At 42.8% G+C, this 25,175-nt stretch overlaps 4 protein-coding genes across 5 annotated transcripts in view; all 4 read right to left on the bottom strand.

Annotated features, from left to right (window-relative positions):
• LOC122623798 (death-associated protein kinase related) overlaps positions 1-12,032 on the bottom strand; it is a 54,780-nt gene extending 42,748 nt beyond the window's left edge. Inside the window, exons 1-2 of one of the 2 annotated variants that reach the window (XM_043803134.1) lie at positions 11,791-12,032; positions 11,165-11,460 (exon numbers count right to left, since the gene is read on the bottom strand). In XM_043803134.1, coding sequence (XP_043659069.1) covers positions 11,165-11,298 — 134 coding nt within the window. In that variant the 5' untranslated portion in view covers positions 11,299-11,460; positions 11,791-12,032. The remainder of the gene's footprint in view (positions 1-11,164; positions 11,461-11,790) is intronic. The other variant, XM_043803135.1, reaches the window with a different exon arrangement.
• Positions 12,033-14,951: 2,919 nt separating this feature from the next.
• Positions 14,952-16,241, bottom strand: LOC122623801 (signal peptidase complex subunit 2). The gene is made up of 3 exons (XM_043803138.1): positions 16,051-16,241; positions 15,320-15,924; positions 14,952-15,249 (listed from the first exon to the last, which is right to left on the bottom strand). Exons 1-2 carry the CDS (start codon positions 16,087-16,089, stop codon positions 15,364-15,366), a joined length of 600 nt encoding a protein of 199 aa, XP_043659073.1. The 5' UTR covers positions 16,090-16,241; the 3' UTR covers positions 14,952-15,249; positions 15,320-15,363.
• Positions 16,242-16,569: 328 nt separating this feature from the next.
• LOC122623800 (ubiquitin-like modifier-activating enzyme 5) lies at positions 16,570-18,058 on the bottom strand. Its single transcript, XM_043803137.1, has 2 exons — positions 17,646-18,058; positions 16,570-17,587 (listed from the first exon to the last, which is right to left on the bottom strand). Exons 1-2 carry the CDS (start codon positions 17,921-17,923, stop codon positions 16,654-16,656), a joined length of 1,212 nt encoding a protein of 403 aa, XP_043659072.1. The 5' UTR covers positions 17,924-18,058; the 3' UTR covers positions 16,570-16,653.
• Positions 18,059-18,395: 337 nt separating this feature from the next.
• LOC122623799 (cytochrome P450 4g15) lies at positions 18,396-24,709 on the bottom strand. The gene is made up of 6 exons (XM_043803136.1): positions 24,028-24,709; positions 23,285-23,482; positions 22,638-22,820; positions 19,336-20,078; positions 18,979-19,270; positions 18,396-18,872 (listed from the first exon to the last, which is right to left on the bottom strand). Exons 1-6 carry the CDS (start codon positions 24,224-24,226, stop codon positions 18,709-18,711), a joined length of 1,779 nt encoding a protein of 592 aa, XP_043659071.1. The 5' UTR covers positions 24,227-24,709; the 3' UTR covers positions 18,396-18,708.
• Between the last annotated feature and the right edge of the window lie 466 nt (positions 24,710-25,175).

The raw sequence follows: 25,175 nt of genomic DNA, 5'->3' as shown, positions 1-25,175 counted from the left end.
AAGGCAAAAGGTGAGTAAAAGAAAGGGAGACAGGGATAGACATAGAGAGGGGGAGAGGGAGCGGGAGCGGGGAGCAGGGTCAACATGGGTTAAAGCCTTCAACAAGAGACAACAGCAACAGCAATAGCAGCAAACCAATTTTGAAGTCCCAAAACGATGTCACGTTTTTTGCCAACAATTTTTGTTTTTGTGTATTGTTGTTAAGCGAAAAATTAACATAAGCATACGAAAATTATAACAAACAAGAAATGGAGTTGGCTTCAGTTAGCTGAAGATTACACACCCTGGATAATACATTAAATACAAAAATGTCTCATCAAATGCATACTTTTGTTTCTAACAGTTTAAATGATTGGTAAGCATGGAAATGTTTCGTTGCCAACAACAAAGGGCATTGCCAACGTTTGCCCATGTCTGAAATACCTTATTAAAGGGTATATAAACCAGTCGTAAGAACGGATCAAAAGAAGGCTAAGAAATGGGGAGGGTGGCAGGTAAAAAGTTGGTAACAAACGAAACAAGCAGGGGAGACCAAGAGACGGCCCACGAGTAATAAGAAGTTTATTTACCTCTTCTTTTTTTATTTTGATTCAACAGCAATAAGCGAAAATAACAACAAAATCGGCTCTTTATCTGCTTCCTCTGAACGCTTTTCTAACTGCTGATTTTTTTAAGTGCACTTTTTCGTGGGTTTTTTGTTCGACAATTGTTCACGCAAATCACGTAAACTGTTTTCATTGCTTGGCCGAAAATGTTGCGCATACGCCGTGTTGACCAAAAGTTGTCCAAAAGTTGCTGCCCTGTTGCTTCGGCAATTAGACAATTTCATTTGCTGTTGTAGTTGTTACTGTTGCTGATGTTGTTGCTGTTAGCGGCTTCTGATGCAACGGTAAATTGGCTTGCCAGCTTTTTTCTTTCTTTTTTTTTTTTATTTTTTTGTTGTTGTACTTCGAGCGTGAAGTGCGGAAATTTCGTCGCCAGATTGCACCGTTAGCATTTTAAAATTAGTCATCATTTTTTGTGGTCGGCGGTTTGGGTAGGGCAGCTTACATTGTCTTTTTCGAATTAATTGTTGATAAGAATTTTGCCCACGACAGCCGCTCATTAGAACTTTAAGTGGTTACTGTTTTGCAATAAACTAGAACACTTGTTAAGAAACTACTTACTTTCCCAAATAAGTTATCGATAATATCGATAGGAAATCGAAAGCATTACCAAAAGTAATATATTCCCGAATTTTTAAATATTTTTTCATAATAACTTAAGTATTACATTTTATATGTTTCTCACCAAGAGAGGGTTTAAATTATATTAGATTCTCGGTACTTTTTCATATCCCTTATAAACTGGCCCTGAGATTTTCACCTGGCACGTATCGTCTATAAAAAGCACTGCAAAAATAAAGAGGCTGAGTAAAGTGCATAAATACGGCATAGCATTTTTGTAGTGCTCGTATTCGTTTTCGTATTATTATCGGCCAGCGTTTTTATCGCTCTGGCGATAAGCAGACTAATTGCCCTGACCATCGATTAGATATCGGATGGGTACAGTTTTTCCCGCTGCTCTTCAGGGTTAAAAACATGAAAAATCGCAGAGAACGCAGAAAATCGAATCCAGTGTGAATGCCAAAAGTAAGGGGACAACTTGACCATAAACTTGGCTTTTTGCTGGCTTCCAATTCTGTTTCAGATTTTATTTGTACTTTTTTCTATGCTTTGCGGCACGAGGTTTGGTTTCTATTTCTATTTCCATTTTTCTTGATTTATTTTTATTCTATTTCTCTTTTTCATGGCTTGGCCCAATGCCATTTTGGCATTGCACTTGTGCCGGGACTTATTTTATTCTTTCTCTTTCTTTTTTTTGTTTCTGTTGGTGGTTTGTTAGTCACTCGAATGCATTTTCAGAGACAGCTTCCCATTATTTTGTTTTCCAGTTATAATTAATTCAGCGGAAATGTTTCAATCTTCCCGCCGCCATCATGCGTCATCCAATCCAATGCATTTTTTTTGTTAGCTTTAAATTAAAAGCCCGCCTCATTGTCACCTTTGTGCCTGGCCAATTTTGGAATTGAACTCTATATAGTTGGGATATAATGTATGTACAGATATCGGTCGGTCTAGCGTTTCGATTGCTTTTCATGTGCGTGTGTGTGCCGCTCATTAATTTCAGTGTCAGTTGATTGATCGATTAATCGCTTGATTAGCTTCGTAGTTTTTCCTCGATCAAGCCAATGTCAAATTGCCAGTTTCATTATCAGCGCCCGTTCTGTTTCCACTATCATCGCTTCTTATCAACTCAAACTGAACTCAACTATATAGTCCAAACGAAAAACAGGGAGATACAGTAGAGCCCTTAAGCTCCGTTCCGAACCGTCCCGATCAAAGTCCCCTCGTCGTCATATGGAAATTTGTTTTCTCATGCGCAACACAACTTTGTTGTCGGCGATTGAATAACACCGCACGAAACAACTAACTTGCATCATCCGCTGTGCAGTCAGCAAACCGAACTAGTTCTCTAAAAAGTGCTTGCAAAAGTGGAAATCTGTAATAAAATGCCTACAAAGTGCTAGATGAACTATGGTATATACCACAAACTTATTGAGATTTACGATGTTATTTAACGAGGAATATTAAATCGAATAGTGCACTTATTATTAGCTAATATTACTCGAATCGAAGGCCAACGATCTGCCCATTTATTTTTATTTTTCTCCATTTCAAGTACCTATGTACATATGTGAGTCAGTTCCATTTGAGGGACAAAGGAATACGTACGTCCCAAGCTCCCTTCACTTTTGAACTTTTCAAAACGAATCCACTGCCAACTTTTGTTCCTTTCCTGACATCCCCCGCAGAAAAAAGCAAAAAGGAAAAATAATAAAGCCAAAAAATGACTCCTTTTGTTGCCCATGGCCATGTCAATGTCAACAGGCCACGGCTTTTTATTTTGACTTTTGCATTTGGCATGGCACATACAAAAAAAAAAATGTATAAAAAAAAAAGAATATAACAGAGACAAGAACCAAATTGTTTTCCCCCCAATGAAATGCGTCATTGAGCCGAAGAATTAGGAATTGTGAGCCATGGAAACGCGAGGGGGCGGAGGGCGAAGGTTAGACGGCAGGAAAATGGAAAAGCACACGGGCTTTGTAAGTGAAAATGCGACTCAAGTGCAGGGGAACCATATCTATATATACAGAAATGTAGAGCAGAAATATAAGCTGACCGGCTACAGAGAGAAATATTCAGCAGTGGATTTGAAATTCAAGTCTTTGGTGTTTGCTATTTAGATATTTTTAGATTTTAAGGTCTGCAGCGTTTCTCACTCTGCATTCAGAAGTCGGCGAATAAATTATTCGAAAAATGTCTCGCGTTGCGGAGTCGCATTTTATTATCTTATCATTCTCACCGAAGACAGAGACAAAGGGAGGCCACGATAAAGCGACGATAAAGGGGTAAGACGGGGCAAATAGTCGGGGGGAAAACACCAGCCACCCACTCAACACCCAAAAACCACCCAGTCGAGGTATGTTGTTTGTGTGCCTAGATAAAATTCCGCTGGTCCGTACAAATATTACGAAAAAAAAAGGTGCTGTAATCACGAGACTTGCAGACCAACTCTTTTGCCATAGCAACTTGATGTAATGAACTATGTACATATATGTGAACATCAAATCTGCAAGAACCACCACTCAATTGATGGGGAGGGAGGGGTAGCGTCCCCCTGTCAAGGTCATTGCACATTCAAACTCCGTTGGCTTTGCACGGCCCTGAATGAAGTCAACTAACCACAAAAAGGCAGTTAAAAGCATATATAAAATACGCCAAAAACAGTGGGGTAACAAAGAATTCATAACTAAAAGGTTAAAGGCCAGCTAACAGCGCGTCAAGCGGAAATGGAAAAAATGGCCTAAAAATTGCTCAAGCAACTGAAGCCGAAAAATCAAGCCAAACAACATTAACAAAAGATAATAATAAGCTGTGCGCAAAAACCAAACGAATTCATTAGACCAAAAGGAAGTTTTCGACTTGTCCTTGACATTCGGACGATGGAATAAACTATATGTGGTATTTTCAGAACTTTAACGATGATTGTTGGCTAAAATCCATTTCCTAATTTCATGGCTTTTGTGGCTTACCATTAGGCTCAATATTTCCAACCCTCCTTCATTGATCACCCTTCTGTTTACCTTTTGCCTTTGCCAAATTGTCGTGCCATTTGGGCATAGTTCACATTGAGCTGTCAGCATGACTTAGTCACCCTGTCAATGACCCTGCCCCTGCAACTGCCCCTTGGCAACCATCCCCCTGGCCCATGCCCATCCCCATTCCCATCCCCATCCCTATGCCCGTCGAAATGACAGCCAAAAACCTCATTAAATGCAGCTGCAGCTTTATCAACAAAAGGAACGAGCCAGGGGCGCTGGGCGGCAATGTGGCAGGGGGTTTTATGGGAGCAATTAAAGTTCAATGCAGCGGGCAAGTGGAGGAGGAAGACAAACACATGTCACATGGAGTGGGAAATGGATCACTAAACAAAAGTCTTGTTGTTTGCACACACGAGACAAACTTGTAAACTTGGAAAATAGCAAGAGTTAGATTTAGCTCTTACTAAGGTCTGCATTGAATACTTCATTTTATTGTAGTGGTGCATGCTTGATTTCCTTTTTTCTCAGTGCATTGTAGCAGTCAGAAAGATCCGAAAAACAAATATTAAACGAGCGGTGGGGTGGGAGCGTAGGTGGTTTTCCATTTCCACATGCTCAAGGGTTGCAATCCCTGGCCATTTATTTAATGTCAATGTCCAGGGTTGTCGACAACACGATTTATTTTTGGAAATACTTTGGAGTTGCTGACATTTCACTTGGGTCGAGAACATCTCCTCTAATTTTTATGTTTTGTCATCTATTTTATCGTCCTTTCGGTTTTAGTTGTTTGGTTTTGGGGGGTAAGGTTGGTTTTCAACATCCCCCCGAATTTTTCCACCCAGTGAAGTTCACTGTTGACAACAAGGAAATGTTTACAGAAACACATATTTTCTTGCATTTCTTTTGATAAGCAGCTTTTGTTTCTCTGATATCTGCCTCTCACGTTTTTGCTGCCGCAATTTACCCCTATTTTCACTGTGCCACAGTGGACACTGCAAAGAGTCAACCCAAATACGTTGGGCAATGCTAAGAATTTGTGTAAAAAATACAACTTGAAGCTACTATTACAATTGCATTGCAGAGCTAATGAATGGAAACTCCCTTAACATGGAATGGTTCACTATATTGAACGTGCCCTGTAACGGAGGCAAATATGTTGATTGCACTTTCTTCAAGCTTTGCTGGTGATTATTTTTGTCTCTTTCTACATATCTATGTAGCTCCGGCTCTTCGGCGTCTTCTCCTCTCGATTTCATGTCTTCTCGCTTGCCTTTTATTATCTTCAGTCTTCAGTCTTCTGTCTTTAGTCTTCAGTCTTCAATTGTTTTTCTTCGGAGTTGTCAACGCGGTAATTATCTGAAGAAAACACAATTTTTTCTTGTTTTCGAACGCAAAAGTGTTGATGCTTTCGCTTCCTGAAGCGGGTGCGTTTTATTATAACATAATTATACTAGTATCTTAAAACCAAGCACCACACCATTTGCTGTTTACCCACCATGGAAATTTGTCTGTTTTTGGTCTGAAGGGTGTTTTGGTTTTCATCGAGTGGCGATGGGTTTCCATGTCCCGTCGACATTTTCCAGAACTGAAATTTCCATTTCCATCATTCCCCAATATAAAACCAAGGTCGCATTCCCAGTAAACTACCCCAACATTCCAAATTCCGAATGTTGACTATTGACTGCTGACTGACACTCCCCCTTCCCCTTCCCCCGAAGAACTTGGCAAGAGCCACTCGGTGGGGCATATTGAAAAACTCAATTAAAATGAACTCATCATCGACAGTTCTTCTTCAATTTTGCAGGCCATAAAAGCGATAATCAAAACTGTATCAATGCGAGGCAATAAATTATTGGCAGCGTGGGCGTCTCGACTTGGTTTCGCTTAATTAGCCAAAATGGCAATTTGAAAAATTAATTTGCAAATAAAGAAAAAGGCTAAACGCAAAGGAGCAACGGCCCCAATGGGTTAATGTGGGTGGGCATCATCAGGCAGGCAGTTAAAGTTGAATTTTAATGCGTACGTTTCAAATAAACAAATGCATTAACACAAACCACCAAATGCAGATAAACAAATAAAAATCGACACACACACACATTTTTTATTGAAATATCCAAAGAGAAATTACTTCAGAGAAGCTATAGGAGCTATTAATATTCTGCAGAACAAGTTTTAATATTACTGCAACATTTAAGCAAAGTTTCAACCACAAGCCACTCAAAACTGTCCCCTTTTATAAGGAAGTCTCTCCTCCAACTACCCCTATATCTTGTGCCCCACACACATGGTAAATCTCAAGTCCTGTTGACTTTGTCAATGGGTCCTCCAGCCATTTAAGGACACAAAGATGTGCGATAGGCACATCCCAACCTGGGCACCCTACTCTCTCAGCCCAAGCTCCGTAATATGATCGATATTTTTATTCCCCTTTGGGCGGCGTCTTGGATTACGAGAAAACTTTGACTGGAGAATAAATGATGTTCGTGCGCTGCAGAAGGGTGGCTATAATAGGCTTTTATATTATTTTCCTGGGGGCTGAACCTCGCCCACGCACAAATTTGTTTGAGAGTCCAGCGGCAAAAACGTGGCACAAACAGGGCACCAAAACCGAGAATGGAATGGAATGGGCCCAAAGTCATCTATCAGCTGTTTGGGTATGTATTTGTTATTGTGTGGGCGGCCTGCCTGCTCCACCACCTTTCCATTATCCCTGGTTTTTCTTCGCTTTGGTTGGGATTCTGGGGGTTGATTTTCCCGTGACGTCAGTCACACTCATTGAGGTTATGTTAGGTCTCAGAAAACGGGGCAAACGCATTGGTAGGAAAATTCGCTTTTCAGTGGGTAAGTCCATCTGCGCAACTTTTAACACTCGGTGAAATTCCATGCATTCATCAAGAGATTTAGATAGATATATATCAAGGGAAAGAATAGAAGATGAGGAACTACATTCGGTAAATAAAAACATTGAAGATAACTATTTAATGTTCGTCGCATAGGCAAATATTCAATTTTCAGACATGTAAATAATAAATGGATAAATGGACAAATATATATCCCAAACTCAATCCAACGTAAATAAAGGCCTCCCAAAGGTGCGACTTTCCTCGTGTGCGAGCTTCAATTGAATTGTAATTATTGTTATTTATTATTGATTCGCATTCTCTGCCGAAAATCGACGTACATATGTATGTACACACAGGCACACACATTATATTTTTGCACAAAAAATTGAATAAAATTTCCATTATGCAAGCGGTCGACTGCCCACAAAATGCGTCCTAATTTCCAATTGAAAGGCCAAACTTCGGGCTCCGAAAAAACTGGACAATGTGCCAATGCTGAAGTCAAGTGGGCTTTGTGAAGTCTTGTGGCAGCCACAACAGTCCAACAACTAAACAACCAAACAACCAAATAGCCAAACAGGCAAACATGGCCAAAGACAACTGAAAAACCAGCAACCAAATCCCAAACTCCGGTGTCCACAACTTCATTTGTCTCGCTGTCAATTTGTATTTCTTTTTCTTCAATTTTTTTTACCATATAAATTGGGCCATAAGCCAGCAACAACAGCAACATAAAGTTGGTTTTTTATTTTTCCATACATCATCATCCCATCCATCCAAGTCCAATTATGCACAGCTCAAAAGTTATAAGAAACATTGTATATGTGCGTCGCCCAATTGGCCAACATTTTTTGGCATTCCGGCTTGCAGAAATCAGAAATCCCCCTTCGATCCAACACCACCTCCCCTCTCCTCCTCCTCCTGCATTTGCCACACGCATTGATTGACGGCTTGCAATTGTCAAATGTTGCCATTTTGGCAGGTTTCTTATATTTCTCTGGTCATTAGGGTTAAACATTTTTATTTTTCCTTTTTTTTTTTGGGGCGAAATTCATTGTGACATGGGGGGGCTAATTTAAATACGCTAAAAATTTGTGATTCGTTTAGCAACTTTAGTTACGTTTGTATGTTACACACATTCTGTGCGTAATTATATTACATTGTATTGAATATATTTCTGGTGAGAAATGTACCAATTATATTCTAATTCGTTCCAAGTTTAGTAGTAAATCTGTCACAACAACGTTAAGGCTTAACATGTACTGTTCCTCTACTATTGCTGCATTTTGAGCCAAATCCCCTTTCTGCGGAAGATTTTCTGCTGGCAAATAATGATATTTATCGCACTGCAAAGGAGCGATAAAGAAATAGAGTTCCCCTCCATTAAATCACCTTCTTCACCTGGTTTTCCTTATCTCTTTGCGTCTGATAAAAAATAAAGCTTTTTTAGTGGCCTACAGAACGCATTTCTTCGGCAAAACATTTAAAAATTAGGCTTTAATAAACCAGCAAACGACCCAAAAAAAGAAATAGTAAAAAGTATGAGGTATATAAAAATGAATTGGACAAAGTGAAGACTAAACGTGAAACGAAAGCAAACGCAGCAACAAGTTGCTACCGAGCGAATACGGAACCAGAGAATCATGAGAAACCAAAACGAAATGGCTAAAAAAAAAAGAAGAAAAAAGAGCACTATTACCAAGGAAAAATAACCCGTCTGCGGCAGAACATTTACTTCTGCTAAATAAGACAATTTCGGCATCGGAATTCCAAGGGAGTTACATTATAATATATGTATATATGTACATACAAAATATATATAAATTACGGGCCAGAGAACTTAAATTTTTGATAGGGAAACACCGACATTATGAGTGAAAATATACAACACAAAAATGGTATAAAATAAATAAAACATAATAAAAGCACATTAGCAAAATCAAATCTGTTATAAAATAGAGAAATTTGAAGACTTCAAAGTGATCAACAAGAAATAGCAAACCATAACATTTATGAGAAAGTTGCATTTATTATAACAAATTTGAATCCATTAAATTTTGGCAAACAACTAAATTAGAAAATTACAGTTAATTGTTGCGATCGCATTTCATTTTAATGTGATATGTACGCCTTTAAAATGATTTTGTTTCCTAAACTACTTTTCACAAATATTTCCCCATCTCATGCGAGTAAATGGTTTACACTGCGTTTTTGTTTTTACAACAAACACTTCGGGGAATCGGCTCCCTGATAAGAATTACGATTTGAGGACCACAATCGATGACAGAAAAATTGAGTTTCATACGCCTGACTGCTTACGAAACTCAAAAACGTCGATTGGGATTTAGGTTTTATTATTAATTTTCGTTTTTTTCTTCCTTTTTCTTTTGGTTGATAACACAACGCTTATCAAAGAATGGGGGGAATACGATGATAGATGGGGTCCCGGGCAGCACGAAACCACGGCGTTCGAAAGCAAACGACCTTCGTGGGGCGAAAAGGGGGCGTGGGTGTAGTGGGTGGCGGAGTCTGAAGATCTTTAAAGAAACGTCGAAATGCAAAACTAATGAGGCAAAAACACGGCGCAGAGCGAAGTAATTATAATGAAAAGGGGTACAAAATGCAAATCTAGCTGAAAATAAAGGTAGTCAAAGGGCATTCGAGACAAGGAGAGCGATACTTGGCAGAAAGAGATAGTGCTGTCCCAACCATATGGTGGGGGAGAGAGAGGGCCTGAGGGACGCGGAAAGAGACGGTGCATGAGGGTCAGTTCGCCAGCAAACGGTAACAGCTGCTCTTTGGAGAAGTGAGAAAAAGGGAGAAAAGGCAGGGAGCAGAATGAGGAAGATGAGAGGGAAGATGAAGAGGGAGGAAGATGCGGAAGAGGGAAGCAGGCAAAGAAACTCAAGAAGAGGAAGAAACAGAACGAGGTGCACAGTGGTTGCACAAATCTAAAATTCCACATAATAAACTGGACGGCAGAACCCTTGAGCCGAAATCAGGTAAGTAAGTGAACTTAAATCTCTTGGTACATGTACATACACAGTGCATAAGAAAGACAATCGCGAAACTGGCCATATTTCGTACCAATTAACAAGAAAAATAAAAAACGTAACCTACTGATGGTAAATATATGTATATATATTTTTTAGGATTTTAAACGCATTTTCAAAGCTCCACCAAAAAAAACGCGTACAAATTCATCAATTTAGGGCACAGAGTTATTTCCCAAACCAAATCGTACTGAATAGATACGTATTTTTTTTCAAATATTTCGATTTTCATAACAAAACCACTGTGCCGTTATCCACACAAAACTCTCTTTTTGTCTCCCGTTCACATGTCAATGTGTGTGTGTTGAGTAGAAGCTCACACACACAGGCGAGTCGCAAGAAAGAAGAAAAAAGTAAATAAAACAAGTTTTGAGACGCAGAAGTTTTTCAGAAAAATAAAACAGACTCGCCACTGACTTTCTTTAACATTTTTAGCTTTGTTTCGGTGGTTTTGGGATTTCGCTTTTATTTTTTATTGTATTTGGCAGCTGCTTTAACACAAAAAGAAAAATATACATACATATATATAAACGATGATCAATTCGCTGATTTTGGCTGTGATTTTGAAGCAGTTACCTTCATTTGTAATCGCAAAATAAGTTTAGGTTCTACTTTTTTTGAAAATCATAAGCAAGGGATGCATAGAGTTATGCATATTTTTATATTGGATTATTTTTTTTATAATAATAGGATACAAATAGGATTTAAAATAAAATCACAATTGGTGCACATTGCACTCACATTTAATTGGATTAGACTACAATAGAAGTCGAGCTTAAAAAGCAAATTAAACGAGCAACAAAAGATACAAATATGAAAAAATTATGGTATTTTAGTACCTCAAACAAATAATTAAAATTCCTAGTTTTGAAATAGAATTATGTAGATTGTAGTTAATTGCATATATCTGCGATATGGACTGTATCTATGGTTCTGACCACAATTCCCCAAGAATGAAAGTGTAAATATCAAATGCTAACATTTCTAGCCAATTTTTTCTCTGTGTGGAGATGCGAGAAACTTGTTTTTTGTACTTCTTATTTTCGGTTGGTTTTTTGGCAAGGGAAAAGGAGAATAATACTGCGAAACTCAAAACTGAATACTGAAAACTAAAAACTCACCTGGCAAACGGCGTCTGTTCCACCTCGTAGATCTCGTTGATGTCGGGACACGAGACGAGGAGTCCCTTCAGCCGATCGGCGTCCACATCCAAAAGTCCGTCGCCAATGGGAAAAATTCCCTTTTCGGTGAACATTTTGTGTGTGTGTGTGGGGGTTTGTGGTGTGTGTATGTGTTAGTGTGTTTGAAGATCGAATCTTCTTTCGATTTTTGGCTTTATTTAATCCTTCGTTTGATTGGCTATTAATTTTAGTGGTAACTTGTTATTTCTTTGAGGGGCGAACAATTCAAATCTCAACTGCACAGAACCAAAAAAAATTGTAGTTTAGTGATAAAACACACGCTTCAAAATAATTCAGCGGAATACGTTGCGCGCGGGAGAGCGACAGAGAGGGGAGAAGGAGACAAGATTCCAGTACAATACAGCAACAACAACAACAAAAACACAAATGAATTAAATGAAGTAAAGAAGCAAAAACTATGCAACTGCAACACAAGCACACACACACGCGCGCAAAGAGAGGCCCGAAAAATTCCCGCGTGTGTATGTATGTGTGATGCTGTTGCTGCTGCTGCTGCTAGTTATGTTTTTGTTTTTGTTATTTTCGGTATTTCGCCAGTTAACTACCGTTCTCTCCGAAGAACTCCTCCTCAACTTCTTCTTCTTCCTCTTGCTCCTTTCAGAAAGGGTTTTATGCGAAAAACGGCTCGCAGATTTTGACCAGGCTTTATTCTTTTTTTGTTTTGCTTTGCGGAGGCACGGAGGTACAAGAAACTCGCAGCGGAGCAGCGCGCACGAACCGTTCGTTGGCGGATTGAAATTTCAATTACTCGCGTTCGCGTAAAGTGAACGCACACCATGAAAATAACTCTGTTGCTCTTGCCTGGTATTTCTTGAAAGTGCCTCTGGTCACGCTGTTGCCAGCCCTTTGGCGAATGGCACTACGGAATATACCAGAAAATACCGAAAGCCAGTTAACAGCTCTGGTTCGTAACAGTACAGGTTTTTTTTGTATCTGAGCTGAGATAAATCAGAAATAGGTAAATATAACTTGACACATTTCATTTCAGGTATCACAACTTATATAGAACTATGATTACGGTTCTATGAACATAATTTGACCTTACCAAATTAGGCGTGAACCGTTTCTATTTTAAACGTTTTTAATGTTAAGCTTAGTTTTTCGCACATGGTCACACTGCGTCAGATTCAAAGCATGTTTTCAATTAATCAATTATTGTTATTAGAGGAAACCTGCTCTTTATTATTTTTGGGATCCAATGTGCGTTTTGTGTGGCGCCTATTCTCGGGGCGTGTGGGCGTGGCACAGCCCACAAATAGTTGGCACCTCGCGTCTTTATTGAATTCTCAATTTTAAATGTATATTTATATTTATGCTTGCAGTTCCCTGGCTTTTCCTCGCCCTCCAACTTTTCCCGCCTCGTTTTCCCGCCGTGTGTAGGTGTGAACGCCTGCACGCATGTGTGTGTGCTCCACTTGCGAGCCAGTGCACATTTTTCGTGCACTTTAAACTATTACTCAGATCTAAAGTATAGTTTAAGAAAAGTTTAATAATAATAGATAATTCAAAATAGAATACATTAGATAGAATGAACATTAGAAGAACACTTAAATGTGTGTGCTCTGATTAAAAATCATAATTTTGAAATTTTCTTTCGGTGTAATCGGATTGGATGGGATATGCAGTGGATATGCGTTATGTTTGCATTTCTCGTGTGCGCTGCATATATTTTTGTCACCACGACGGCATCTCAGGAATGCGGAGCACCAGAAATAAACCAAGTGCAAAAACCTTTAGCATCCGTCTATTAATAATGTCGTCTCCGGATCTCCTTAGGTTTTCTTTTTTTTTTTGTTTCGAAATGTAAATTTTTTTGGCCGGGCGGTGGATTTTCTTGCCGCGAACTCGCCAAAAACTCCTCTTGGCAACCATTCAAGTTTAGCAGATCCGGCTTTTGACCTACGAAAAATGCTTGGCCACTGCGAAAATAGAAAATCGGATCGCGAGAAACCCGAAAAGAATGGTGGAACAGGGGGGAGGACCAGCAGAAAAGGAGTATTTCGTATTTAAATAAATAATATGCACTTATTTATAGAAGTAAAGCGCCGTACACACTGTTTTTGTTATCGAAGTTACCAATATAAGCTCTATATTCTATTTAAAGGTTGGCGATTCATCATAGATCATTTCATTGTCCATACATACATATATCTATAATAATAATATAAGTTACAGATTTGTGTGGTATTCAACACATTTAATGGATTTCCGTGTGCTCACTCGTTTAAGTGGAAACCGAACTTTTGAATTTGTGTATTCCCCCAAATTGGAGACTACCCTATTTTGTCGTACCCCTGACACCTCGAAAGTATCGAGTACGTCGACTTGACTGTTGAAAGTTGACGTTTGAAGGACGTTCCTTGAAAAAATTCCTTTTCACAGATTCGTTCACCGGGTCACAACGTCGAAGCGGACAAACTTCTCACCTATTTTAACTTTCTTTGGAGAACATTCTTTTTGCCGAGTCATCTAGCAGGGCATAGCCGCACAGCGAACCAAATTGCATTCATTTCCACTACCATTACGAGAAATTAGCCATGAAATTCAAAATTCGTCTGATCGATGGCACGAACATTGTTCGCGTGGATTGTCCTGGCTACGAGACTCAGCGTTTTGTTGTGCAAGTCCATGCTGGAAGAATCACTTTGCAGAACGTCTGCCGTCGTGGAGGCTCCTCCAGGGGCTTGACTGCGTCCAGGCCCACGACTGTGGCCTCCCAGAAGCCCGTTGAGAGCCCCGCACCGGAGCCAGTGCGTCCTAGTCCCATTCAGTTGAATCTGCAGGGTGGTGGTGATGTGTACATGGACATGACAATGCGCCAGCCTTATGAGGGCCAAAAATTCGGTTCCCAGGACTTAGGTGGCGATGGCGATGTCGACAGACTCTTCAAGCTTGATGTGTGGCAGCCAATCCCGGCCAGCCGTAAAGTGGTCAAGAATACTGCGGCCAAGCCCAAGACTCTGTCCAGCAAGATGAGATCTGGCGAATTCTCGATGCCGACTGCATCCTTATCGCCTCACGAAAAGCGTAGGAAGACCGGCTTGTTATCCGAAACCACGGTGCTCAAGCCGACCAAGAAAGATGACATTCCACCTCGTGTGGACCAAACGATTATACTCGGCAAACGCGATGCCGATAGATTGTCCGCCAAGCCCTTCAACAGGATGAAGATCCGTCCGAACCTGGTGAAGGCAGAGACAAAGCAGCGATCTCAGGATCTGATGACCAATCCCTCCCAGGACGACCTGGGCGAGCACCAGGTAACCACTTCCAGCAAGCAGCTTCACAGCGCCAGCTTAAAATCTTTGGAAAGAAAGCAGAGGAAGCTGGCAAAGGAGAAGATAGAGAAAAAGATGGCAAAGGAGAAGATAGAAAAAGAGAAGATGGCAAAGAAGAAGGAGAGAAAGATGATGCTAAGGCAGAAGATGGAAAAGGAAAATAAGGAGAGAAAGATGAAGCTAAGGCAGAAGATGGATAAGGAAAAGATGGCCGAGATGGCCAAGAAGATGGCAAAGGAAAAGATGGCCAAGATAGCCAAGAAGATGACAAAGGAAAAGATGGCCAAGCAGGTGGCAAGGAAGAAGATGGAGAAAGAGAAGATTGCGAAGCAGAAGTCGGCAAAGCAACTTCGCGACATGATGAAGGAGCTGATGAATGGGAAGAATTGAAAAGCGTTGAAGCTGCAGGGCCGCAAGAAGTTCACAAATTTCGGGATCATCATTCATATAGATTATTATAATTATTCATATTATTCTCCAAAATGCATTTAAATAAATTTTGATGTTTAACTTCTGTTTAAATGTGAATTGTATATTAATGGGCTAATCAGCGCAATGTGGACACTGACCTCCGGTGGTGGCTTTCTCATCGCCGCCAGTTTCAGTTTAGGCACACTTTTCTCCGCCTTCGCTGCCACCGGAATCAGTTTTTTTTTTACTAAGCAGTTCCAAATAAGCCACATATCAATGGTAAAGTTTCTATCAGATTCAGACATTTATATTAAGCTGTAAATCAAAGAATTCATTTCATATAATAGTTGTTCCGCTTATTACAAAAGACAAACAGTCGGCTTACCACAAAAGTGTACAGTTTAATGAGACAAAAGTGGGAAATTTGGTTTAATTAGAAACAAGGGGGCCTGCGCTCTTCTTGTCGGCGGCCAAGGCGTTGAACAGGCGGTTGACCTCGTTGGCCACCAGGTTGTCCAGGATGATGCCATTCTGATCGATGAAGGCGGCGCAGGACTTGTTGCTGCTCTGCTCGCGCCGCTTGCCATTTTTGGAGTCGCGAACACTGAGGGTCAGCAGGTACTTGTCGTCGTACTTGCGCATATCGGAGCTGGCCTCCCACAGGCGCTCCCGCTCCTTGTCCTTCTGCAGGGCCACCGCAAAGGTGCCCTTCTCGCGGAAACTGGAGTGCAGGGTCAGAATGCCCAGGAGGGCAAAGTAGGCGAGTACGCTGAACAGCAGCACTGGACGGGATTCCGGGAAGGGGTGGGTGAAGTCCCAGGCATGGGCCATTATGGCCACGGACACGGCCAGGGCGCAGAGAGCCAAACGGGTGTTGACCAGGCCGAACTGCTCCTTCAGCTGGGGACGATCGCCAAGGAGGCAGGTTTTCACCGCATCATCGAGGGCGTGCTTCACCGCGGATCCATCCCACTTGTTGACCTTTACCAGCTGGCAGGGTATATAAAACAGGATCAAGTTAGTTTATGTGAATATATATATATTGTAAACTAGTTTACAATGACGTGGAACACATCTCAATGGACCAAATGCCAAGCCGGCATTTGGTTTACTCACCTCCTCGCCCTGCTGTGTCTTTTCCTCCTTCTTGCCCATGTTTTATCTGCTTGCTATGGCGTTTTCCTGTCCTCGATTTCCAAGAAAAGCGCGTGAAATGGCCAGAAAAACTCTTTTCGCAGGAGTTTTCTTCCTTTTTTTTTGTGACAACGCGACAACAATTTGTCTATCGTTATCGCTGTGAATCGATAACGGGCTAGCTGCCTGTGTTGCCAGATAGGGCAAGCTTATAATACTGACATACTAAAAATACTAAACATAAGCAGGCTGTGACCGCGTAATTTAAATAAATTGAAATCTGTGATTACAAAGTAAATCATAAAGCCCGACATCGTTTTATTTAAATGGCATTCTATATATTTATCTTTCTGCTAAAATAAGCACTTCAAAAAAATCGTATACGTTCTAAAAATAATACTATATTAAAACTGATAAATGATAATTCTGTATATAATTATTTGTTCCCCAGCTGCTATATGGAAATACATTTTATATGTAGATAAATGAAAAATGACTTGGTTTACACAAAACAAAGCGGAGTTTATACAAAAAAAAATATGTGTTTTACAAAAAGTGTCTATAAATACAGAGTATGGAATCAATTCACATGGACTTCATTTGCGCCATCAGGTCTTCCAGACTGGTCTCGTCCGCGGGAGCAGTAGTTACGGTTTCTTCTGAAGTTTCGCTAGACTTTTCAGGAGCTTCGTAGGCGAGCTTTAGCCCTTCACCCACAACTGGGGCTGCAGTGGGCGTTGGATTACTTTCTGGCGCATCCTCGGCGACCAATTCAATGCCCCATTCGTTGGTGGCATGCAGCGGCTCTTCGCTGACTGGCTTCTCTTCAATCACCACAGGTTTGGGCCTGGCTTGGAATTCCTTTTGCCGAACTATACAGTTCCTGTCATCGCACTGCGGATTCGGCTTGAGCGTCATCTTGGGGAAGAAGTCGCTGAGGGCATTGTAGCCCAAATAGTCGGAGACCTCGCCGAAATTCAACAGATACTTCAGGGCGTTCTGGACGAGGAAACCAGCTGTAATGCCCATAGTTGTGGGCAGCGAGGCGGCGCACACGCCCTCCCTTTTCAGCGTCTTCTCGTCGATGTTCTCGGCGACCACCAAGGGAGGCGCACAAGCGAAACAGGCGGTATCGCCAGGACGGATAAACTGAATGTGCCCCGAGACGGCATTCTCCGAAACGCCGGACTCAAACCAGTTGAGATTACGCTCGTTGCACGCCGCATTGATGGCCATTCGTGCCTCAAAGTTGTCCACACAGCTGAGCACCAGATCCACCGGCTGGCCAGCTATCCGTCCGCCCTGCGATATTGTGTCCAGGAAGCGATCAAAGTTCTCCACCGTTGTGATATTGTAGTTGTGCGTCTCAATCTCCACGTCCGGATTGATGAAGCTCAGCGTGGCGGCTGCAGCCGCAACTTTGGAAAGGCCCGCCTGATCGGGTGTGAAGAACAGCCGGTTCATGTTGGCCAGCTCCACTTTGTCGTAGTCGAAGAGAATCAGTTTGCCAATGCCGCAGCTGCAAGAAATCAATTGATCATTAATACAGGAACACGCTTTTCGTGCTGTGTACGCACCGTGTAAGCATGTCGGCGGTGACGCTTCCCACGCCGCCCACGCCCACAATGGCCACCGCCTTGTCGCGGATGCGCTCGTAGTCCTTGACGATGTTCATCCGCTGCAGGGCCATCAGGCGGCTGTAGGGATTGGAGTCCACCACCTCGGCGGACATGCGATCGATGCGATCGCGTGCCAGGCGACTGTTGTTGGCGACGCTGCCGGTGGGCTTTGGCTCCTCCAGCTCGGTTTTTAGCTCGGCGATGATCGCCTGCAGTTCGTCGATGGCGTGCGACATCGTGGCGAATGGGTTCCTCCAGTTCCTGACTCCTGTGTTCGGCAATGGACGCCAGCAATCGCTAATTGTAAACTTTCGCTTTCAAGTTCGCTGTCGCCGTGTCACTTTTGACCAGTGCTGCCAGATGGCCAGATTAGGTTGCTGCTCGTGGGTTGGGCAACGCCGCTCTTAGTGACGGCCGACGGTCGATAGATAAATACCAAAACATACCACATTGCCTGGCCTGTTGGCACAGTGTTGGTTAATGCTGCCATGGCGCGCCAATTTGAATGTTGTGGATTTCAAACAAAAAACATAAAGTATAAGCAAAGAAAATCAAATCAAATGTCATTTAATTATATTTTATGTATTCAGGCAATAAGTTCACAAAAAGCCAGTTGTATAATTACACAAAAGATTTATTGTCAAAATCATTACACAAAAATAGGTATTATAATTATTAAATAACCAAAAAAAAAAAATAGTAGAACAATTAAAGGAAGATGACGATAGTTGTGGTTGCTTTTCGTGTTAAATGCGACAAAAAAATAATCATTATACTATTCAATAAATCGAGTGTGGGAGCACATTTATTATTTAATATTATCAATATTACTGTATAAACCGGTGACTATCACTTGCCAACAAGTGGAGATATATGTATGTATGGATAAGTGTCCGTTCTGTGTAGCTCATTGTGTACAGTGTACGGTGTTCGGTGTACGGTGTGCTGTCCGCCACCAGTTCCACCAGCTCCACCTGGTCCACCTGGTTCGCCTAGCTCGTGTTCGTCGCGGTCACCGGGTTCACCTGGTGCGCGGCTGCAGGCGCACGCGGAATCCCTCCTCCCGCTTCAGGATGATGTCCGCCTGCAGCTTAAAGTCCGATTCGGTCAGGTCCGAGTAGACACGGTAGTTCCGCAAAATGGTCGACAGAAGGATCTTCAGCTTGAGCATCGCGTACTTGCGCCCTACAAAATATATATATGTATATAGAATCAATGATACAACCCCCATTCATGGCATTTATTACAGATGATGTATATAGTTTTGTTCAGTGTAAAATCTGTGACTTACCCACACAGCTGCGTGGTCCCGCCGAGAAGGGCACGAATGCGTAGTAGTGGCGATTGGCCTGCCGCTCCGGCAGGAAGTTGTCCGGATCGAAGACGTTCGGATTGGCGTAGACCTTCGGATTGCGGTGGAGCAGGACGGTGGCCACCGTCACCGTGGCGCCCCTGGGGATCACGTAGTTGCCCGAGTTCAGCTTGAGGTCCTCCTGCAGCTCGCGGGCGATCAGTGGAACTGGTGGGTACATGCGCAGCGTCTCCATCAGACACCGCTCCAGATACTTCATCTCCAGTGTGTCCTGCAATGGGCATTTTGAAATTCAAAGTGCGTAAGTACAACAAACTGTATGAGGTTAGTTGGTACCTGAAACGTGGCCGGTCGCTGGGAGTCGCCGAAAATGGAGTCGAGTTCGGCCAGCACGCGATCCTGGATGTCCTGGTGGATGCCCATCAGCGAGAGGAAGAACGAGGAGCCGGCTGCCGTGGTGTCGTGTCCCTCGAACATAATGGTGTCCACCTGCTCCTTGATCTCCGTGTCCGTTATCAGTGCTCCATTCTGGGCACTTTCGAGCATCAGATCGAGGAAGGCCAGTCGTTTCTTCTCGCCAATGTCATTGTCCTCCACATCCAGGTCATCCTTCAGGCCAGCCGACTGGCCATAGGACAGTCCCGCCACCGGAGCCGCCTTCTCCTTGTCCTTCTGCTCCTCCTTCTCCTTCTCCTTATCCTTCTCCTTCTCCCTGTCCTTGTCCTTGTCCTCGCTGCCAGCCAACGGGTTCAGCTCACCACCACCACCACCACCATTACCAAGCTGTTCGCGTTCCCTCTCCAGGGCGGCTGCCTTGAGCTCGCACTGGGCGAGTGAGCCACGGGTGCCCTGCTCGAAGGCGGCCTTCTTGCTGCGGATCACCTTGGTGGTCAGGCCGTGGATGATGTTCAGCAGGCGACCCTGCTCCTTGTAGTAGCGCGTCAGGGTGAACACGAACTCGTTGCGCAGGAAGATGCTGCGGTGGCGGGCGTGCAGGATGTCGCACATCCGCATCACGGCCATCGCGTACTCGAATCCCGATTTGTCCTGCGTCTTCTTCGACACACCCATCGCAGTCTCTGGAATGGCCGAAAGTCTGTATTTATACGCGGCGATATTGGCCACTAAGCCACTAATGGGGATAACTAAATAATGGGGAATATGTACAATTTATATTACAGAACCGAAGAAGACAATAAACAAAATAATATCCAATTACATTTGAATCGTACTTTTCCTTTCAGTGCAGAGTCGCGGATCTGGATTTGAAGAGCAGATTGCGATCGAGATCGGATGCGAGGAGATCGGATGGGATGGCATGTGGATGTGGATGGACCCCCAGCACAAATGGGGGGAAGTGGAATGCACTCGCCTGACCCAAGCGCCAATTGAACTTAACAAACAGACAACAGGCGGCGGAGGTAGCCCCCGGATTCCGGATTCCCCGCCAGCTCACCATCCCGCCTGTCTAATTGTAGATACAATGCATAAATAGATCTATAGATGACAGCATAAACGAACGAGCTTACGGACAAGTCCGCTTCGTGTGTACAATGTTTTTGTGCTGTGGGAAAAATGCGAGCCTGGAATTTGGCATTTGTTTCGCCTTAAGACGGCTGGCAAAAGGAGTCTTTATTTAACAAACTATTTTCACAATGAAATGCAATGGGCACTATGTAACTGAAATGTACGGAAAATGACAGTACTCAAGCTTCGAATGAGATAGGTCAGTGAATGCCATCGTGTCGCAAAATAAATATTACTATATATAATCTATAATTTAAAGTGCACTATAAATTAATTGAAAGCAAGGAAATAGGGAAAAGTGCGCCTTATGCAATGACACATTTGGTTTTTGTGGAAACTTGCCCGCCTTTCTCATAGGCATTTTGCTGGCATTTGGTTTCGCTGAGGTCTTAATTGCTAATTGCAATTGCCCGTTTGCGTCAGACTCAGACTCTCAGACCCACAGACCCCATACGAGACGAGTAATAATCGCCGTGAACAACAACCTCAGTCGTTGCATTCAAATTTTCCTGATTAAATGCTTAATGGCAGTGCGACGTGCGGCTTTAATTGCAGCTGAGTACGAATCCCACATTCGTTGCATTTCCATTTCCATTTCCATTCGGTTCGTTGCAGTTCGGTTCGCCTAGGTCCCAATCCAAACCAAAACCCAACCCAATCCAACCCAACCCATCCCATTGCATCCAATGCAATCCGAGCCAATTGCATTCGGCAATCTTGGCTGCATTTCAATTGTGCAGGGCTCGGATTATTATGCAATGGCCTACAAATCAATCCTCTCCGATCCGCAATGTCATTAACATTGGCCGCCTGCCAAATTGTCTAGGCGGTTTCACTTTTTTACTTTTCCACTGCGTTTCTAGGCCCAAAACGTGTTTGGCCTTAAGCGTATGGCCGCATGGGTGGCATTGCCGTGATACTAAACAACACCCATTTGGGTGGTCCAAAGCTATGGCGATTACCTTAACCTGCATCCAGAATTATGAGGTTGTTTATAACCAATAGGATTTTGGCATCTTGAGTTAACTTGGTGTAGCTCTTGCACTTAGCATACCATTTTTGCTGGTATTCCCATTAAACAATCGTCAATTTGAACTAGATTATTATTATAGACCTCTATAAAGCTATAGTTGGGATACCATATGAGTGTTATATGTTTTTTAAGTAGCTTTCATAACCCAAATAACTTTGGACCCATTTGAGTTACAATAGTTATTCAAAGTTACTCCAAGAGCATTTGCTTTGCATCTAAGGACTCTATCATTACTAACTTTCGATGTGCTACATTAACCATAGTTAAACTCTTAGTTAGAATAGCTAGTTGTAGCTTGGAAAAATCCCCTAATTATGGAATTTTCATAACTAAGCCACATGATCGTTTGGGGGACAAAGCCAACCGGTTTGCATCAGTTTGGCCGCTTGCGTTGGCATAATTCGGTTAAATCGGGGGCCGGGATCTGAAATATATATATATATACATATATGCAGAAGTACATACATATATGTATGTACATACATAAGAGTATAGCTCATTTGCTCCCATTGTGGGGCCACAACAAAAGCGGCAAATTTTTGATTTGTCAGTATATAGGGAAATGGGTCTGCACTCAATTGTGTGTGGCATACAATGTGTCCATAATCTGTCCATATCCACGTATGTAGTATGGAGTGATGTGCTGTAGCATGTTTCTAGCGGGGATTAGGCGACTTGGGCGCACGCATGGTGTCCGCACTGAAATGATGATTATCAGCGTCTGTATGGATCGTATGCTCATGGTATGCTATGGTATCGTATGGCATCGTGTGGTATGGTATGGTATGCTATGGTGTTGTATGGTTTGGTGTGGCTTGGCTTGGGTTGGGTTGGGTTGCCATGGTATGGGTACTTCGGATGAGCGCTGCGACGGCGAGTGCGTGTGGGTTGACTGTACTTTAGTGTAATCACGGCATGGCTATCCCTATCCCCGTATCCGTTTATCGCACCTATCTGTACATCTCTACATCTCCGTATCTGTATATCTGTTCATCTGTTTATCTGTATATCTTTTTATCTCTATATCTGTAGATCTGTGGATCTGTAGCTTTGTAGCTCTGCAGATCGGTTCACTTACCCAATAGAATCTCCACGGTTGCCTCGCTCATGTAATCATGGCAATCAAACGTGCGTCCATCCTCCGCACGCAGTTTCCTCACCACATTCCGCGAGTTCTCGTTGAACAGCTCGATGAAGCTCTTCAAGACGTTCAGATGGAATGTGGGTGCGATCAGTTTGCGGTGCGATCGCCATTTTTGACCTGCAACAATAGATGGTTACATTCGATCGAAGGTACTAACTACTCTTAGATAAAACTCAAAATATGCTGGTAATGCAAGTAACAAAAGCATAATCTTTCAAATTCCATCATTAAAATTTTTATAGCAAACAGAAAATAGTTAAATAGTTAAATGAACAATTTTTAAGTGATTCTATTATGACCAAGCAATATTGCTTTAAGCAAATCCAAAATTGCTAATATTATTTATGATGTATGAAGTATCATTTGAAGAGCGGAAATTCGTAAATCTTCGCTGCAAACGAGTATGTAATTTTTTTCCGTGACTTTTCTGCGACGTTGATTTTATTTATAGCGGCATTGTTGTGCCAACTGTCAGGCTAGCGGATCGCTTAATTAATTTATGATTTCGCAAATTGCATTAGTGGCAAGTGGTGCCCCCTACTCCCCCCCCTCCCCCCTAAAATGGGGGTGCCCCTCCTCACCTGTGCTGATCAGCAGTCCGTCGCCCAGCCAGGGCTTGAAGAACTTGTACTCGGAGGCCTTGTCGATGTAGACATGGCTGCTGAGCAGCAGCTCCACGTCCCGCGGATCGTAGATGAAGACCACCAGCTTGGGCCCGATCCACATCTTGGCTATGTGCTCGAAGGGGGCGCTCTTGCGGATCACTGTTCGGAAAACCGCTGCGGATATTTCATATTTGGTATATTTACTTCTTTTGGCATTTCTGTTGGCCTATTGCATAATCACTTATATGTTATGGGAAAAGGATTAGTGGTGTCCTAGTATATGTGATGTGCGTAAAGTTCTTTTCAAATCACGTAAATATTCTTATCAATAAAGTGGCTGTTCAAGTTTCCGCCCAAGCGACTCGCATCTTGCAATCAAGTTTCAGTTGAACAAAGATTATGATTTTAATTTCTAATTAAGGATTTACGTTTTGTTGAGCAACAGAACAAGGAGAATATTACTTTAAGTAAATTTGTACTGACATTTTTAGTTTCAAAACCGCTTGTAGTTATGTTTGCTTAAAGTTTTAAGTTGTTTCTAAATCGATTTCTCAGTAGCAGCAGGAATAATTCCACAAATATCTTTTTCAGTACTCAAAAGAAATTTTAAAAAATGCATTCAAATAATTCGATGCGATGTGAAGCCAATTATATCCTGTGTTGTGGCTGCTTAAGTTGCAAAGTCAGGTTGCAAAAGGCACTTAGTCTAGTTGATTTACATGAGGCGGGTCCGATCACATCGAACAGGTGGCCCACGATGGGCAGGCCCCTGGGTCCCGGCAGTCGTCCGGCCAGCCTGTACAGGTGGGCCCGCGATAACCGCCAGTAGATGTACCACAGCACCAGGGTGGGCAGCAGCAGCAGGTAGAAGACGCTGCTGGGCGAGCCCAGGGCGGCGTCCTTCTTCAGCACCTCCATTGCTCTCTCTCTTTCTCTTTCTCTTTCACTCTCCCTCTCTCTCTCTGGCACGCACTCTCCCTCTCTCTCTCTCTCTCTGGGCTTTTGACCAGGGCACACGGAAAACACCAAAACAAAAAAGTAAACCAATCGATCGTCGCACGCACACTTCGCACACAGTACACACGGATCGATCAGCTATCCATGGATTGCTGGCTTGGATTGGGTTTGGCGGATCGTAACGGATCGGATCGTAACGGATCGGATCGGATCGGATAGGATCGGCTCGGTGGACCGGATGTTACTCGCTGCTCGGCCAGCGCACAACTAAACGGTGACAGCCCCTCGCCGAGGCAACCAGCGCGAAATGATCACGAGAATCAACCCACACACAGGGGATGAGATGCTATGGATGGGGATGGGGATGGTGTGGTATGGTATGGAACCGAACGGGACGGGAATCGGATGGCGGAGTTACGGACTGGATATATATGCACATATGTATATAAATCAGAAACGATGGACCCGCACTCGCACGCCTCGCGCCTCTTCTCCAGCGACTAGACAGCGCCGACGGTGCGAACGACTTTTATAGCCAACAATGTGCAGCATATCTGCACTGGGCGAAAAACCTCGCACCTGCCAAGCAAGCAAATGCAGCACAAACACGTACTTTACGTTAAAAGTTGCTTGTGTGTCTCTATTCAGCAATATTCAGCATATGTGCAGTGGAGCCTTGCTGATCTCAATAACCAATAGAAATACTCAAGTAATAGTATGCTATGATAGCTAAAGTGGATCAATTTCCATAGAAGTAACTACTGTGGCATTTGTAACGAAGGAGGGGCCCTTTTCTCACAGTGTTTGCGTAAATAACTGCGGGGTGGTTGCGGTGTTCTCCGTAGAATTGGATCATGTGAATCGGAACTCAGGTCTTCGCCAAGCTCGCGGTGAAAGTTCCATTCGTCAT

This window comes from Drosophila teissieri, chromosome X (assembly GCF_016746235.2).
Source record: "Drosophila teissieri strain GT53w chromosome X, Prin_Dtei_1.1, whole genome shotgun sequence".
NCBI lineage: Eukaryota > Metazoa > Arthropoda > Insecta > Diptera > Drosophilidae > Drosophila > Drosophila teissieri.
This window is presented reverse-complemented; position numbering and strand designations above follow the sequence as displayed.

Coding starts and splice junctions, on each gene's coding strand:
- LOC122623800 (XM_043803137.1), bottom strand. CDS start 17,923: ATGTCGCACGCCATCGACGAACTGCAGGCGATCATCGCCGAGCTAAAA. Junction 17,588..17,645: donor ACCGCCGACATGCTTACACG/GTGCGTACACAG, acceptor GATTTCTTGCAG/CTGCGGCATTGGCAAACTGA.
- LOC122623801 (XM_043803138.1), bottom strand. CDS start 16,089: ATGGGCAAGAAGGAGGAAAAGACACAGCAGGGCGAGGAG. Junction 15,925..16,050: donor AGACACAGCAGGGCGAGGAG/GTGAGTAAACCA, acceptor ATACCCTGCCAG/CTGGTAAAGGTCAACAAGTG.
- LOC122623799 (XM_043803136.1), bottom strand. CDS start 24,226: ATGGAGGTGCTGAAGAAGGACGCCGCCCTGGGCTCGCCCAGCAGCGTC. Junction 23,483..24,027: donor TGTGATCGGACCCGCCTCAT/GTAAATCAACTA, acceptor AAATATCCGCAG/CGGTTTTCCGAACAGTGATC. Junction 22,821..23,284: donor CGGACTGCTGATCAGCACAG/GTGAGGAGGGGC, acceptor CTATTGTTGCAG/GTCAAAAATGGCGATCGCAC.